The 12,965-nt window shown below is 45.1% G+C and overlaps 1 protein-coding gene across 1 annotated transcript in view; it reads left to right on the top strand.

Annotated features, from left to right (window-relative positions):
- Nucleotides 1-12,965, top strand: part of ABHD17A (abhydrolase domain containing 17A, depalmitoylase) — a 75,809-nt gene that overhangs the window by 51,399 nt on the left and 11,445 nt on the right. Inside the window, exon 2 of the mRNA XM_085639287.1 lies at nt 12,734-12,928. Within this exon, the coding sequence (XP_085495413.1) occupies nt 12,734-12,928 (195 nt within the window). The remainder of the gene's footprint in view (nt 1-12,733; nt 12,929-12,965) is intronic.

Here is a 12,965-nt window from a genome sequence, read left to right as displayed (position 1 = left end):
CCCTGTCGTTTGTTATCGTTATAAGACATACAAGTACAGTTGGTATTCGAGACTCCATTATATGAGTAATCCTGTGGTTGGCAAGGTGCGGGCATGCAATCAACCCATTTGGTTTTAAAATCCTGAGTTTATTCATTAATTCTATTTCATTATATTCGTGGCGAAGTAGTGCTCCCTCATGCTGTCACTCAATAGTAGATACATGCTGACTATATTGTGTAGTTAAATATGTGTATGGGAACGTAGTTTGTTGAAATACGATACCTGAGGTCAGTTACATGTAGTCTCTTAATAACAGAGAAAAGGGTACATAAGCTAAAGAATGGCAATTGGTACATTCTAATACGATGTACTTGGTAACCATGAAGGATCCCCTACCTAAGTTCCGGTGATAATTCCAACCCGGAAGGGCTTCCTATAATTTCTGCGCCTGGAGAGATAGACTATTTAGTCTTGTGTCCGAATTTCTTAATGTGCTTCCAAGTGTAAGGGAGTTTCTTTTAGGAGAATTGCCCATCCTAAAGTGAAATTAACAATCAGTTAATATTATTATCCCTTATTTGTCTGTCTAGTATTTGGACTATAAAAAGCCAGTTTTTTCACTCCTTACCGGCAGTATTAGGTAGAACCCCTTGGATCTCCAGGCCGTGGCATGTTCACCGTTCAAATCGGTCTGCAGCCGGCCACCCCGGCGTTGTCTTAAGTAATAGGGCAACGTTGTCCTAATGAATAGTGCAGACTATGAGCATGACATATTTTCTCAGCTCGGTGATATAACATGCTATGAAGCTCTACCTTGTAATCCTATCTGGTCCCTTATACAACTCATCAACACCAAACTTAAGGGATGGCATGACCAATGCCTCCTGGACAGAAATGAATACATACACCTACCTTACACTAGACCGTCCCAGATACCCCTGCATATACACTCTTCCCAAGATCCACATGAATCTCCCTTTTCCCCCGGGCAGGCCTATAATATCCGGTATAGGGGGTGCCGACTGAAAGGATTTCTGAGTATGTGGATACTTTCTTACAGCCCTTTGTCCGCAACCTACCATCTCACATCAGGGACACCAAGCATATTCTGAGCACGCTCACAGACATTACATGGGAGGAGGGTATGACACTCGTAACAGTAGACGTCATAACACTTTATACAAGTATCAGACGTGACCTTGGACTACAGGCCTTGTGTCACATTCTAGGCCGTAGATCGGCCAGCCTTTGGGAGCACACTGAAATGCTTTTGGAGATGACAGAACTTATTCTGGACAACAATGTCTTCCTGTTTTAGGAAGGGTGGTACAAACAAAAACAAGGGGTGGCTATGGACTCAAAGTTTTCTCCCTCGTATGCAAATCTATTCATGGGCAGACTGGAAGAACAATGGATTTGGAGCGAGTGGGGTAGGAACTGGAATGAATCTATCTTCTTCTGGGGCAGATTCATAGATGACTGCCTCATGGTTTGGACAGGTTCCACTGTAAAACATATTGAATTCTTCACACACCTTAACAGCAATGACAAAAACATCAGATTTACGTTCCAGTATAGTCAGAGGAACATTACACTCTTAGATGTTGAACTGTTCATTCTAGACAATAAGAGCCAAAGCAGACTATTTAGGAAACCAACAGCTTGTAATGCAACCCTTCATGCCTCAATTGCGCATCCAGGTCATCAGATAAATGCTATCCCATATGGCGAATTTACACGGGCCAGGCGCAACTGCAGTGCGGAATTGGATTTTAAGGCCTGTATAGAGAGCATGGGCACTAGATTTTTACGCAGAGGGTATGCTAAGGGAACTATACATAGGGCCAAAGAAGCTCAGTCGACAAGACACTCAAAAACAAACCAGAAAAAACAGAGAACAAAACAGTACATTTAATTACGGATTCTAACAAGCACGCAAACACACTAACACACAGTATGCGTAGACATTGGCACTTGCGGCAGACAAGACACTGCAGTAATTTACAACATCAAGGCCTGAGATTACCTTTCGCAGGGGTTTATGCTTGAAAAATATTCTCAGCCCCAGCTACCCAAAAGTGGAACAAACATCAAACTGGCTTACCCAACACATTTTGGGCTTTTTCAAATGTGGCCACTGCTCCATGTGCAGATGGGCCACTGACAGAAAGAAAGAATTTAGGGGACCTAACAATAGGGTGTACAAAATTGAAAACAATATTTCCTGTTACACAAAATATGTATTGTATGCTATTGAGTAAGTGTGGACTAAGATACATTGGAAGTACCATCAGGAGCCTCAAAGAGCGTATTGGGGGACACATGAGGGCTGTAAAGCAAGGGGACACCAGATATCCGATTGCCATACATATAGCAGAATGTAACTCTCAAAGCACACATAGAATGTTCTCCTTCTATGGTTTTGATGTCACACACAAAGACCCAAGGGGAGGTAACAGGGAACTAACACTCAGGAGGATAGAGGTGCTATGGATTATGAGACTTCAAAGTGTCGAACAGGGCTTGAACATGGACCATGAGCTTCAATACTTCCTTGGGGATTAGCCCGTACCCACTTCCAAAGGAAGTGAAACACTGGCTGGATTACATATCCTTACATATCCGAATGTAAGCAACCATGTTAAACTTAAGCTCGTACTCGGAATAGATTACTAGAAGCTACTTTATGTGGAGTTAGGATTTCAAAGAACGCCATGCCAATTATCATGAGTGACAGCATGAGGGAGCACCACTTCGCCACGAATATAAGGAAATAGAATTAATGAATAAACTCAGGATTATAAAACCAAATGGGTTGATTGCATGCCTGCACCTTGCCAACCACAGGATTACTCATATAATGGAGTCTTGAATACCAACTGTACTTGTATGTCTTATAACAATAACATAAACGACAGGGGGCCTTTTATTGTTATTTCTTTCCCCCATTAATAAATTGATACACCAAGGAGTAGTATGAAAAGCACATACAACACCAGTTTCACATGGATTTCCACACAGTAATTTTCACTATTTTATAATTCACACAAGTCCCCAAAGTCACTTTGTCAATAATTTGAAAGATAGTTTCCTTACTACCATTACATACACCAACAAGTACTTGTTTATATATTCCCTTAGCCCTGAAGAAGTCGCGGGGTAATCCCCTGTAACAGCGACGAAACACGTGTTGGCTAAGAAGGCCTAAGATGTTGAATTAAAGACATCTGAAAATACAAAGACAAGCATCATTGTGATAATTTATGAAACTTTATGTATTTGCTTTTAAACGTGTGCAGAGGATTTGTATATACGATATGAATTTGGGTCGATTTCTGATTTATCTATTTTATTTTACGAAGCTTATCACTACAGATTCGGTAAAGGAGATGGGTATAGAACACCCCTGAAGAATCTGATTGAAAAGCAGAAAAAGAAAAGGCGCCAATTGCTGAGAAAACACCTTCTATATTTCTGCAGGTATTCCATCCTTTCTGCTAGCTTTAGCGTTAGGTAGTGACTTAATTGTTAGTTGTACTTCCGGCAGTATTGAGTCTGCCTGTTCTGAGGTCAGTTTGCACTTGGATACCCCCTAGCGATTCATTAATAACCTCAGAGGAGCTATCATGGGATTCAGAGTATATTCTGGCATAATGTCGATGAAACGTCTGAACCACCTCTGAAGGTTTGCGTTCGATTTGTTTTGCTCAGAGGGTCATAAATTGTTTTAATAATGTTGGTATTGGCCCTGCGCTTCAAAAACCAGACTAAATATTTCCCTTTAAATTTGCTTTCCTCCTATCTTTTCTTGAGGTATGATGCATGGCTCACTATTTCTTTAGCAGTTGAGAATTCCCGAAAGTTGTGCCTCGCTTCAGCTAAAGCTATCTGCGTATTTTTATTGGGAGCCTGTGTGGGTTTTATGGCTTCATCCAACCTTTCACATAATTCAACATGCTGTATTTTCTCCGCCTGCCTTCGAGCTGCCAGGGAGGAAATAACCTGACCTCTGAAATATACCTTTACAGCTTCCCATACTGAACAATCCGGGGCAGAGTCTAAATCAAAAATTCCTCTGAATTGCTCTTCACCTGCGTGACGCAGGAGTCACCTGTAGAGACTGCTTTATTAAAGCTCCATCTGTGTTCATGTGATGATGATGTCAATGGAACTACTAAGCTGTTCGGCGAGTGATCCGAAAATGCATTCTTTGGTATAGCAGCATCTTCCTACGAGACTTCATGGGATATTTTAAAAAAATTATTAATGTGGCAGTACCATATTGCTAAAAATGGCATGTATATTGACATACCTACACATTTTGTGCCCGCCAAGGATCAAAAAGTGCAAAGTCATGGATTAAGAGTTTGTAGGGCGTGTATAGATTTAGGCTTATTTTGATGCTTATTCAAGTGCCAAGTGTCTAAGAACAAATTCTTAATTAAATTAAGACCCCCCCCCCACCTACGATCAGATGACCCGTCTCCTGTTGTAAAAGGTGATGAAGATCATGTTGGCAGGAGGATGAGTCCTCAATAGACCCATAATAACTTCTTACTAATTCATGTTTTAACCTGAATCCATCTAGCCCCTGGATCTCGCACTACCCAGAGAATTTCAGTGTGGGCTGGGTGTGTGATCAGCACAGCTACTCCGCGATGTGAAGCCTGTTATGAGGCAAAATGTGCATGTTGAATATACGAAGGAATGCAAGGTTGACAGCCCTTATCTTTGAAATGTGCCTCCTGCAAAAGTATTATATCTGTATCTAAAGATCTAAGCCAGGCTAACATGCCTTGACATTTCAATCTATTATTTAAGCCATTGACATTGCATGAGACTATTTTTAACGTATTGCAACACATTGCAGAGTACATTTCTGTTCCCAGTTGTCTGCCACATATTTTTTTTTACCTCCTGATGCACACCTCGCATGTTCCCGTGCCCCCGGCACCCTTCCCCCAACGACAGCCTACACTTCGCCCCGGGCAACCATAGAGCCTAACCCATCCTAGACTCCCTCCCACCCCGCCGCCTCCTACCATGTGCCCACCCACGCCCTTCTCTTCCATACCCTCTACCGTCCCAACCCTTAGAGTGGCGCCTTGACATGGCACCTGGAGATCATCCATGGCCGCCGAGGGCATCACACCAGAAAAAGAAAATGAGACTAGTAAAATTAAACCCAAGGAAAAAAAGTAATATGGAAAATAGTGTAAATGCCACTCAATCCAAGAAAATCAATACATGGGAAAATTGCACTTAATATCACAACAGTAGATTCCGCATCATTACACTAATATTTACTGGTTACTACCTCTAGCTCTACCGCTCCTATTCCTCCCTTCCTTCCAACCCGACTGCTGGATTGACCACAAAAAATCTCTTGCTTGTTCCACTGAATAAAACATTTTGGAACGGCCTTTAAAAAGAACTTTAATTTTGATTGCTGGACAATGTATGTGGGGCACCAACTTGATGAAAATTACTGATCAAATTCTTGAATTCCTAACCATGGCGTGCTGAAAATGCGGACACATCCGAAAAAATCTTGAAGGATAAGTCCCCTGGAATCTGATAGAGCTCGTCTTTTATGGCATTGGAGGAAATATGTTCCTTGATCGGAGAGCCCCCAAAATTTACAAGTATCGTCTGAGGGTATTTAGTGCAGAAGGATTGGACTGCAGGAACGTTGTGTGCTCGTGTGATGGTAAGATCCAATTTGTGTGTCTCCCCTTCTGGATAGACATATTTTTGCACTAGATCAGAGATCAGGCTAACAGTTGTTTGCCCTTTTTCACGTGCTTCTGGTATGCCAGTGAACCTTAGGTTAGTACGGCACGATCTGTTTTCAGCGCCGTCAATTTTAACCTGCAAGTCAACTAGCTCAGTTTGCGGCTTGACGACACAGATAACTTGCTGAGACCTTTCATCCTCTAGATCGCACACCCTTGTTTGACCTCAGAAATGCATGTGGTTTAATGCTACATATTACAGTTGATGAGATTTAAGTGATCTGTTTTTTTGTTAGCCTCATCCTGTGATACCTTCATTGTTTGAAGTTCACTAAGAATTTGAGGGAGGAGGGTTTCTGTTGGAGTGGTGCATCTTTCTTCTGCCTTGCCGGCTTGTATTGATATGTGAAGGCAACCAAGATCATGGAGAGCTGTCGTTGGTGGAGGAATTGCTGTGTTTGTATCCTGCTGATTCTCCCACATCATTGATGATGACGGGACTAGGTCAGCTATTGATGCTTGCTGAGAGATGGTGTGAGGACTCAGTTTATGAGGAGCTGAATTACTTCTGGTCTGCTCCTGTGTTGGAATTTTGTTGCCAGATATGGAATGGACAACTTTTTTTGGTAGTTTCTTCTCCCTGGACACCGCAAACCGGGGATATGACTGGCGCTTCAGAACTCCCAAAGCACTATTACCTTGCTCTTCTCCCCCCCCCTCCCCGCGGATTTAATTTGTTACGTAATATAAAGGCCAGTAGTTCCGCACAGGAGTCCTGCATTTTCCTGACCAGCTTGAGAGCATATTGATTGATCGGGTGAGGGTGCTTGCATGCCTAATGCTATGGGTGGAAACCCTTGTTCTTTATCACAGAAATTATTTCATTGCTTAGGGTCATGAGCGGTTTCGTAGAAGCTCTTGTAAAAGTGGAAGTGTGTAATTTGATATGGGAGTCAACGTTTTATCTTATACTGGTCGCACCTGGGATTCACCTTGGAAGCCACAAGCTGCACCCATGGCTGCACAGGCCACGTCCGTAACAAGCAATGGGTCCACCCTGCCCTGGAGAAGTCCATGTGTTCCCCTAAGAGTGTGCTTCCAATTATCCTTTCCTTATGTTGTATTGCTGTACCTTGTTCGGCGATAGCTCAGTGAGCAATCAATGGGCACACCAGACTTGGCTCCCCTTCTTAAGGTAAGCGACTCAAAATGTTTACCTACAGTGGCCTATGGGGCAATGGTCTTTAGAGGCAGGTTGGCAGCCTGGCTGGATAGAGCACAGTTCTGTTACCACAGAGTGTTCTTGTTACCAAAATCCACATCGCACACACAAATCCGCATGGAATTCAAGCTGACATCACAGCAGTTGCTGCTAAAAGCTAAGTTTGTAGCCTACTCCTTAAAAGCTAAGCAGGCCCAGAGGAATACTTTAAAGAGCCTCGTTTGGTCCCTATAAAAAAAACCGGCAACAAAATAGAATAAATTACTAACGCACTGTGTTGAGATATTGGAGGCACAAGAAAGCTAGGAAAGTTCTCTACCCACAGCTATTGTAGAAAAACTATTAACAAAGCAAGCTACATTATTGTCGGCGGAACGTGACTTATTGTCAGTAAAAAACGCAAGTCATGCCAGATTGGCGTCAAAGCTCTACAACTGTGGGGCACTGACGTATTATCTCGACGTCCCTTAAGCCACCACTGAAGCTCCTACTAATGAGGTTACGTTTCGGCCTAGTTTCTTGGTGCGCATATAGGTATGGACAGAACTACTGGGAGCTGAAGGTTACACAGTGCCTCCTCTGCGGAAACTGAAATCTCCTTCACTCCCTCACTCAAGGAAGTACTTCTGTATAACCTAGTTGAGTCAGGTGAGTGGCGCCCACCTTGCCTGCATATCCATGTACAGTGAGACATTGGTGCCTCTGCCCCTTTGGACAGGAAGTCCTGGGTAAAACCTGGTGGCGCCTAGGACGCTCTCTGATGGCTTCTCTCTACCGGCAGTCACGTGATCAGGGCTATTCCAGGACATGGACCAGTAAGAAACCAGGGAATGAGGACACAAGAGGTTCATCTCATTGGCCACATGCCATACATTCCACAGGCCTTGCCTGCTGCTTGTCATTGGGGCAGCCTCCTCCGTGGATGTTCAGACCTTGAGCTGTGCCTCAGAAGGGTGTCATTAATCAGTGTGCAGCATTAACTGCGTTACGCAGTTCTTTGTCATCCTTTAGGTTAGGTACTAGTTTTATTTCCTACTGAAGGGCTGAGTTGCCCTGCTGACATCCATCCTGTGGCATGCAGGCGGCACGTTAAGCCACCATGTTGGTGTCTAGTTTTGATCCTGCTTAAAGCTTTCTTCCTATACATTTGTCGCACTCCATTCTTCTCCTGGCCCGCCATCTTTAACCTAACACTCTGCGTTTTCAAGGATTTGCTTGCATGTTTACCAAAGTTCTTGGTGGAAACAAATATGTGACTGGAGTCTAAAAATGCATTAATGTCCCTCTGACACACTATTCAACAGTCCCCATATAATTCTCTCCCCGGACTGCAAGGTGTAGCCAAGGCTGCAGGCACTTGTGATGTAGAGGGGGGATCTGCTTTTCAGGGGGACCCTGTTTGTCACTTCCTCTCCACAGCCCTAGGCATTTTCAGCCAACTAGAACCACACACATAAAACAGAGTCCAAGACACTGGCAACGGCTTAATGCCCCATTGCATTAGAACTGAGGAACACAGACAATTGAGTCATACAAAAACTAAATCTGAGGGGCTCTAGCAGCAGGTCAGACCCTGCTGTGGTCAGACACTGGGAGCAGGAACCAGACTCTGCAGTTAATATAAGTGATTCCCACAGATAGTGGGAGCAGGCCGGATGCGTCTGTCATAAGAAGGGATGGCCACGCATACCCGGAACAGGCCAGACCCTACTATCATCAAAGTGACGGCCAGAGATACTGGGAGCAGGCCGGACCCTGCTGTCATCAGAAGTGACCAGAGGCGCAACTAGAGTCAAATTTCGGGGGGGGGGGGGGGCTAGGAAAAAATTTCGGGGGGCTGATTATTCAAGCAAAAGGCAAAGTGGAGCTGCAGGGGTAAAAACCATCAAAGCCTCATTAACAAGCAAAAGGTCCTTTAAAGACCTGTGAAGTGCTCGGGTGCGGCTGTGTGTGTGCCCGGGAAGCGGTCTCATCCCGGGCTGCCACACACGACGGGGGGGGGGGGGGCTGAAGCCCTTTGAGTCCAATGGGCGTTGCGCGCCTGGAAGTGACGCCCAAAGAAACTGGGAGCAGGCTAGACCCTGCTGTCATCAGATGTGATGTCCACAGATACTGGGAGCAGGCCAGACCCTGCTGTCATCAGATGTGATGGCCACAGATACTGGCAACAGGCCAGACCCTGCTCTCATCAGAAGTGACGCCCAGAGATACTGGGAACAGGCCAGACCCTGCTCTCATCACAAGTGACGCCCAGAGATACTGGGAGCAGGCCAGACCCTGCTCTCATCAGAAGTGACGCCCAGAGATACTGGGAGCAGGCCGGACCCTGCTCTCATCAGAAGTGACGCCCACAGATACTGGGAGCAGGCCAGACCCTGCTGTCATCAGATGTGATGGCCACAGATACTGGGAACAGGCCAGACCCTGCTCTCATCAGAAGTGACGCCCAGAGATACTGGGAACAGGCCAGACCCTGCTCTCCTCAGAAGTGACGCCCAGAGATACTGGGAGCAGGCCAGACCCTGCTCTCATCAGAAGTGACGCCCAGAGATACTGGGAGCAGGCCGGACCCTGCTCTCATCAGAAGTGACGCCCAGAGATACTGGGAGCAGGCCAGACCCTGCTCTCATCAGAAGTGACGCCCAGAGATACTGGGAGCAGGCTGGACCCTGCTCTCATCAGAAGTGACGCCCACAGATACTGGGAGCAGGCCAGACCCTGCTCTCATCAGAAGTGACGCCCAGAGATACTGGGAGCAGGCCAGACCCTGCTCTCATCAGAAGTGACGCCCAGAGATACTGGGAACAGGCCAGACCCTGCTCTCATCACAAGTGACGCCCAAAGAAACTGGGAGCAGGCCGGACCCTGCTGTCATCAGAAGTGACGCCCAGAGATACTGGGAGCAGGCCAGACCCTGCAGTTATTTTAAGTGATGTCCACAGACAAAGGCCAGACATTACTATCATTAGAGGTGCTGTCCACAGAAACTGGCAGAAGGCCATTTCATTAGATGATACCCATACTAGGGCTCACTAGGATTATGGGATTCTGCAGCAGCAGTTTTTTCCACACAAATATACTTTCACCACACTTGCCACATAGTCCGTCTGCTGCATAATTTGCACATTCCAGCAAAATAATTTTTTTTTTGCTCAAAAGTTACAAAAGAAGATGCCACTCTTGATGCTGTGCAGTGGTACACCATTTACAAACGTTGCCCGGTCGCTTTACAGTTGTTAATGCTTTATTTCACGTACCACTGTGGTGAAACTTTTGTAAAGACAAAATTAAAGAGTGTTGAAGTGATACAATTGCGAAAATAATATGGCCACAAAATGCACCGAATTAAGTTGTTTTAATTAGCTTTTCTTGCTGCATAATTTGTTCCTCCATTACTGCATAATTTCAGCGACTTCCTGCAAAGTACAAAATAGATGTTGTAGGGTAGCGCTTACGGAATTTCCACTCCACTAACTATCCCATAATGTGATCATTTATGTTGTCCAGAAACACTAGGCTCTCTTTTACGGTGACCAAAAATATGATAATTTTTCAATGAATGGATTACCAAAGGTTTACTGCATTCGACTGTTTTTGTTAATGTTAATTGTACAACACTGCATAATGGGTTTCAAAATTACCACTAATAAAAGCAGAACTCCAACATTTGTGTGCCAAGTGTTAAATGAGCAGCAATACTGCACGGTCTGGGTACAGGAATGTAATTACTGCATCCATTTTTTGGGGGGGGAATCGGTTTATTAGTGGTTTTTCCTGAAACATTTACATCCAGTAAGTTAACATTGACTCAGTACAGGGGTGTTCGTAAATAGGTGTACATTACGAGCATCAGTCAATGCAAGCATTCCCTAATCCGCTTTTCTTCCCCTTGATGCATGTTCTGAATAGTGTATGCAATGCATAGCAAGTATAGGCATTCTACATAAAGGAGCCCTATATGTAGGGTAAACCGTGATAATCAGTATAGTATTGCCGTACATCACACTGACACCCTCCAGCTCGCTTGCGAATTGTGGAGCCACGAGTCTCCTTCTTAAACAGTCGTAAATGGATATACGTCATGCAGTCGTAGATCAAACAATGTAACCCAAGGTTAATAACAAAAGGAAAGAGTGGAAGGTTCGCTGTTGCTACATGCAGTTTCTAGTCGCTATATAATGAAATTATTATTGCCTTGGTTTTCTAGTGTGCCTCTCCTCTTGTAACGTATTGTATACCTTCAGGATGATCACTATAACTATGGGGTCCCTGGCATGTGGGTGCGCATCAGTTTATTTGCATTTCGTCATTATCAGTATCCCCTTCAGAACTCAAAGCCGATTGTAGGGCCATCAATATTGCATCCCCGTTAGATGTGATAGGGAATTTACGCAAGTCTAAAGTGTCCTCCTTGTGAAGAGATACTCCTTCCTCCCTAGCCCAGTTGAGTATTGAGTAGGACCAGGCCTGTACAGATGGGGGTTCAACCAGCTTTCCAGCGTCTTGTGATGAGACGCTTGGCTACCAGTAGGCCAAGGACTAAAAATCTAGTGGTGGCTCTGTTTCTGGCAAATATGCCTAGTAACACAGACCTCCCATGAGTTTGAGCGTACTCTGTCAGTGCACTCTGGCAGGTACTGCGTCACCCCCCTCCCAGTAGCAGCGCAGTGCTGGGCACGACCATAGCATATGTAGGATATCAGCATCACACTGACTGCATTGGGGGCAACATGCATCTTGTCTATGAAAATGCCAATTAATTCTGTCTGGTGTTAGATATGACCTGTGCGAAATGTAATACTGGATCAATCGGAACCTTTCGTTGCGAGGGATGAATGTGGGACTCGCTAGTATCGTATCCTATTCCTTGGGTGTGCATCGGTGGGCCAAATCTGTTTCCCAGCTGGTTCGCAAGGGTGCCAAGTCTACTGCCGTCTGTGTATGGAGTGCATCAGCGAACCATCTAGTAAGATGTCTCCCTACACACAAGACGTATACATATTGCATTATGAGATGTTTGTACCTCTTGTGCAATGTCTCCCCGGTGTTGTTGCAATGTGTTTATCCAGGATGTGTGACTAATAAAAAAAAGCCCGGCGATATTCCCTCTTCCTCCATTAAGCAATCGTATGTAATAAGTGTACCGTCGCGGTAGAGGTCGCCTATGGTGTGAATACCCGCCTCGTGCCAGTTCACAGGTTAAGCTGGCATCGTTCTCCTGCTACACCATAGGCATTCCCAGTAATGGACATGCTGTTGCATATGGTGTGATGTGCTTGGTAAGAAAGACATGTACCGAAGCAGCAGTGGGCCACCTGTACTAGCAATGGAAGCGTCTTGAGTGGCCTCACGTATGGGTGGAAAAGATAAAGTATTGCATCTAAGGTGTATGGAGGACCATTATTTGCCGTGTATGACAGGTGTAGTTCCGCTACTCATCTGGCCACCCACTGTATCTGGCACGCTGTAATTACTGCATACATGGCCATTAATTTAACAGGGTACTCCAAATATGCGGCAAGTTGCTGCAACAAAATGTTTAGTTCTGGTGCTAGGAACGCTGCACTCAGGACACGAGGCTCATCATGTCCACCTTTGTTTACTCCCTCATGTTGTGCCAAACTTCCAGGAGGACATAAAAAAAACCTTCATCCCAGACAGGGGAAAAGGGACAACAAGGAGCTATACCTGTATTGGTGACACTGTTTATTGCATCTCTGCTCTCTGACCTGCCCTAGTCTTGTGTGTAAGTGTCTGTCTGCTCTCCAATAATCACCTCTCTGTCCTTTCTCAGGTTCACCATCCTCTTCTCGCATGGCAATGCAGTAGACCTTGGACAGATGAGCAGCTTCTACATTGGCCTGGGAACACGGATCAACTGCAACATCTTCTCCTATGACTACTCCGGCTACGGGGTCAGCACCGGGAGAGCTTCCGAGAAGAACATTTACGCTGATATCGACGCAGCGTGGCAAGCCCTGAGGACAAGGTAAGAGTTTCCATGGCAGATCTCAAGGAAGAGGTTA

The sequence above is a fragment of the Triturus cristatus genome, chromosome 12 (genome assembly GCF_964204655.1).
Source record: "Triturus cristatus chromosome 12, aTriCri1.1, whole genome shotgun sequence".
NCBI classification, from domain to species: domain Eukaryota; kingdom Metazoa; phylum Chordata; class Amphibia; order Caudata; family Salamandridae; genus Triturus; species Triturus cristatus.
Note: the sequence above shows the minus strand (reverse complement) of the source record. Positions and strands in the feature narration are given on the sequence as shown.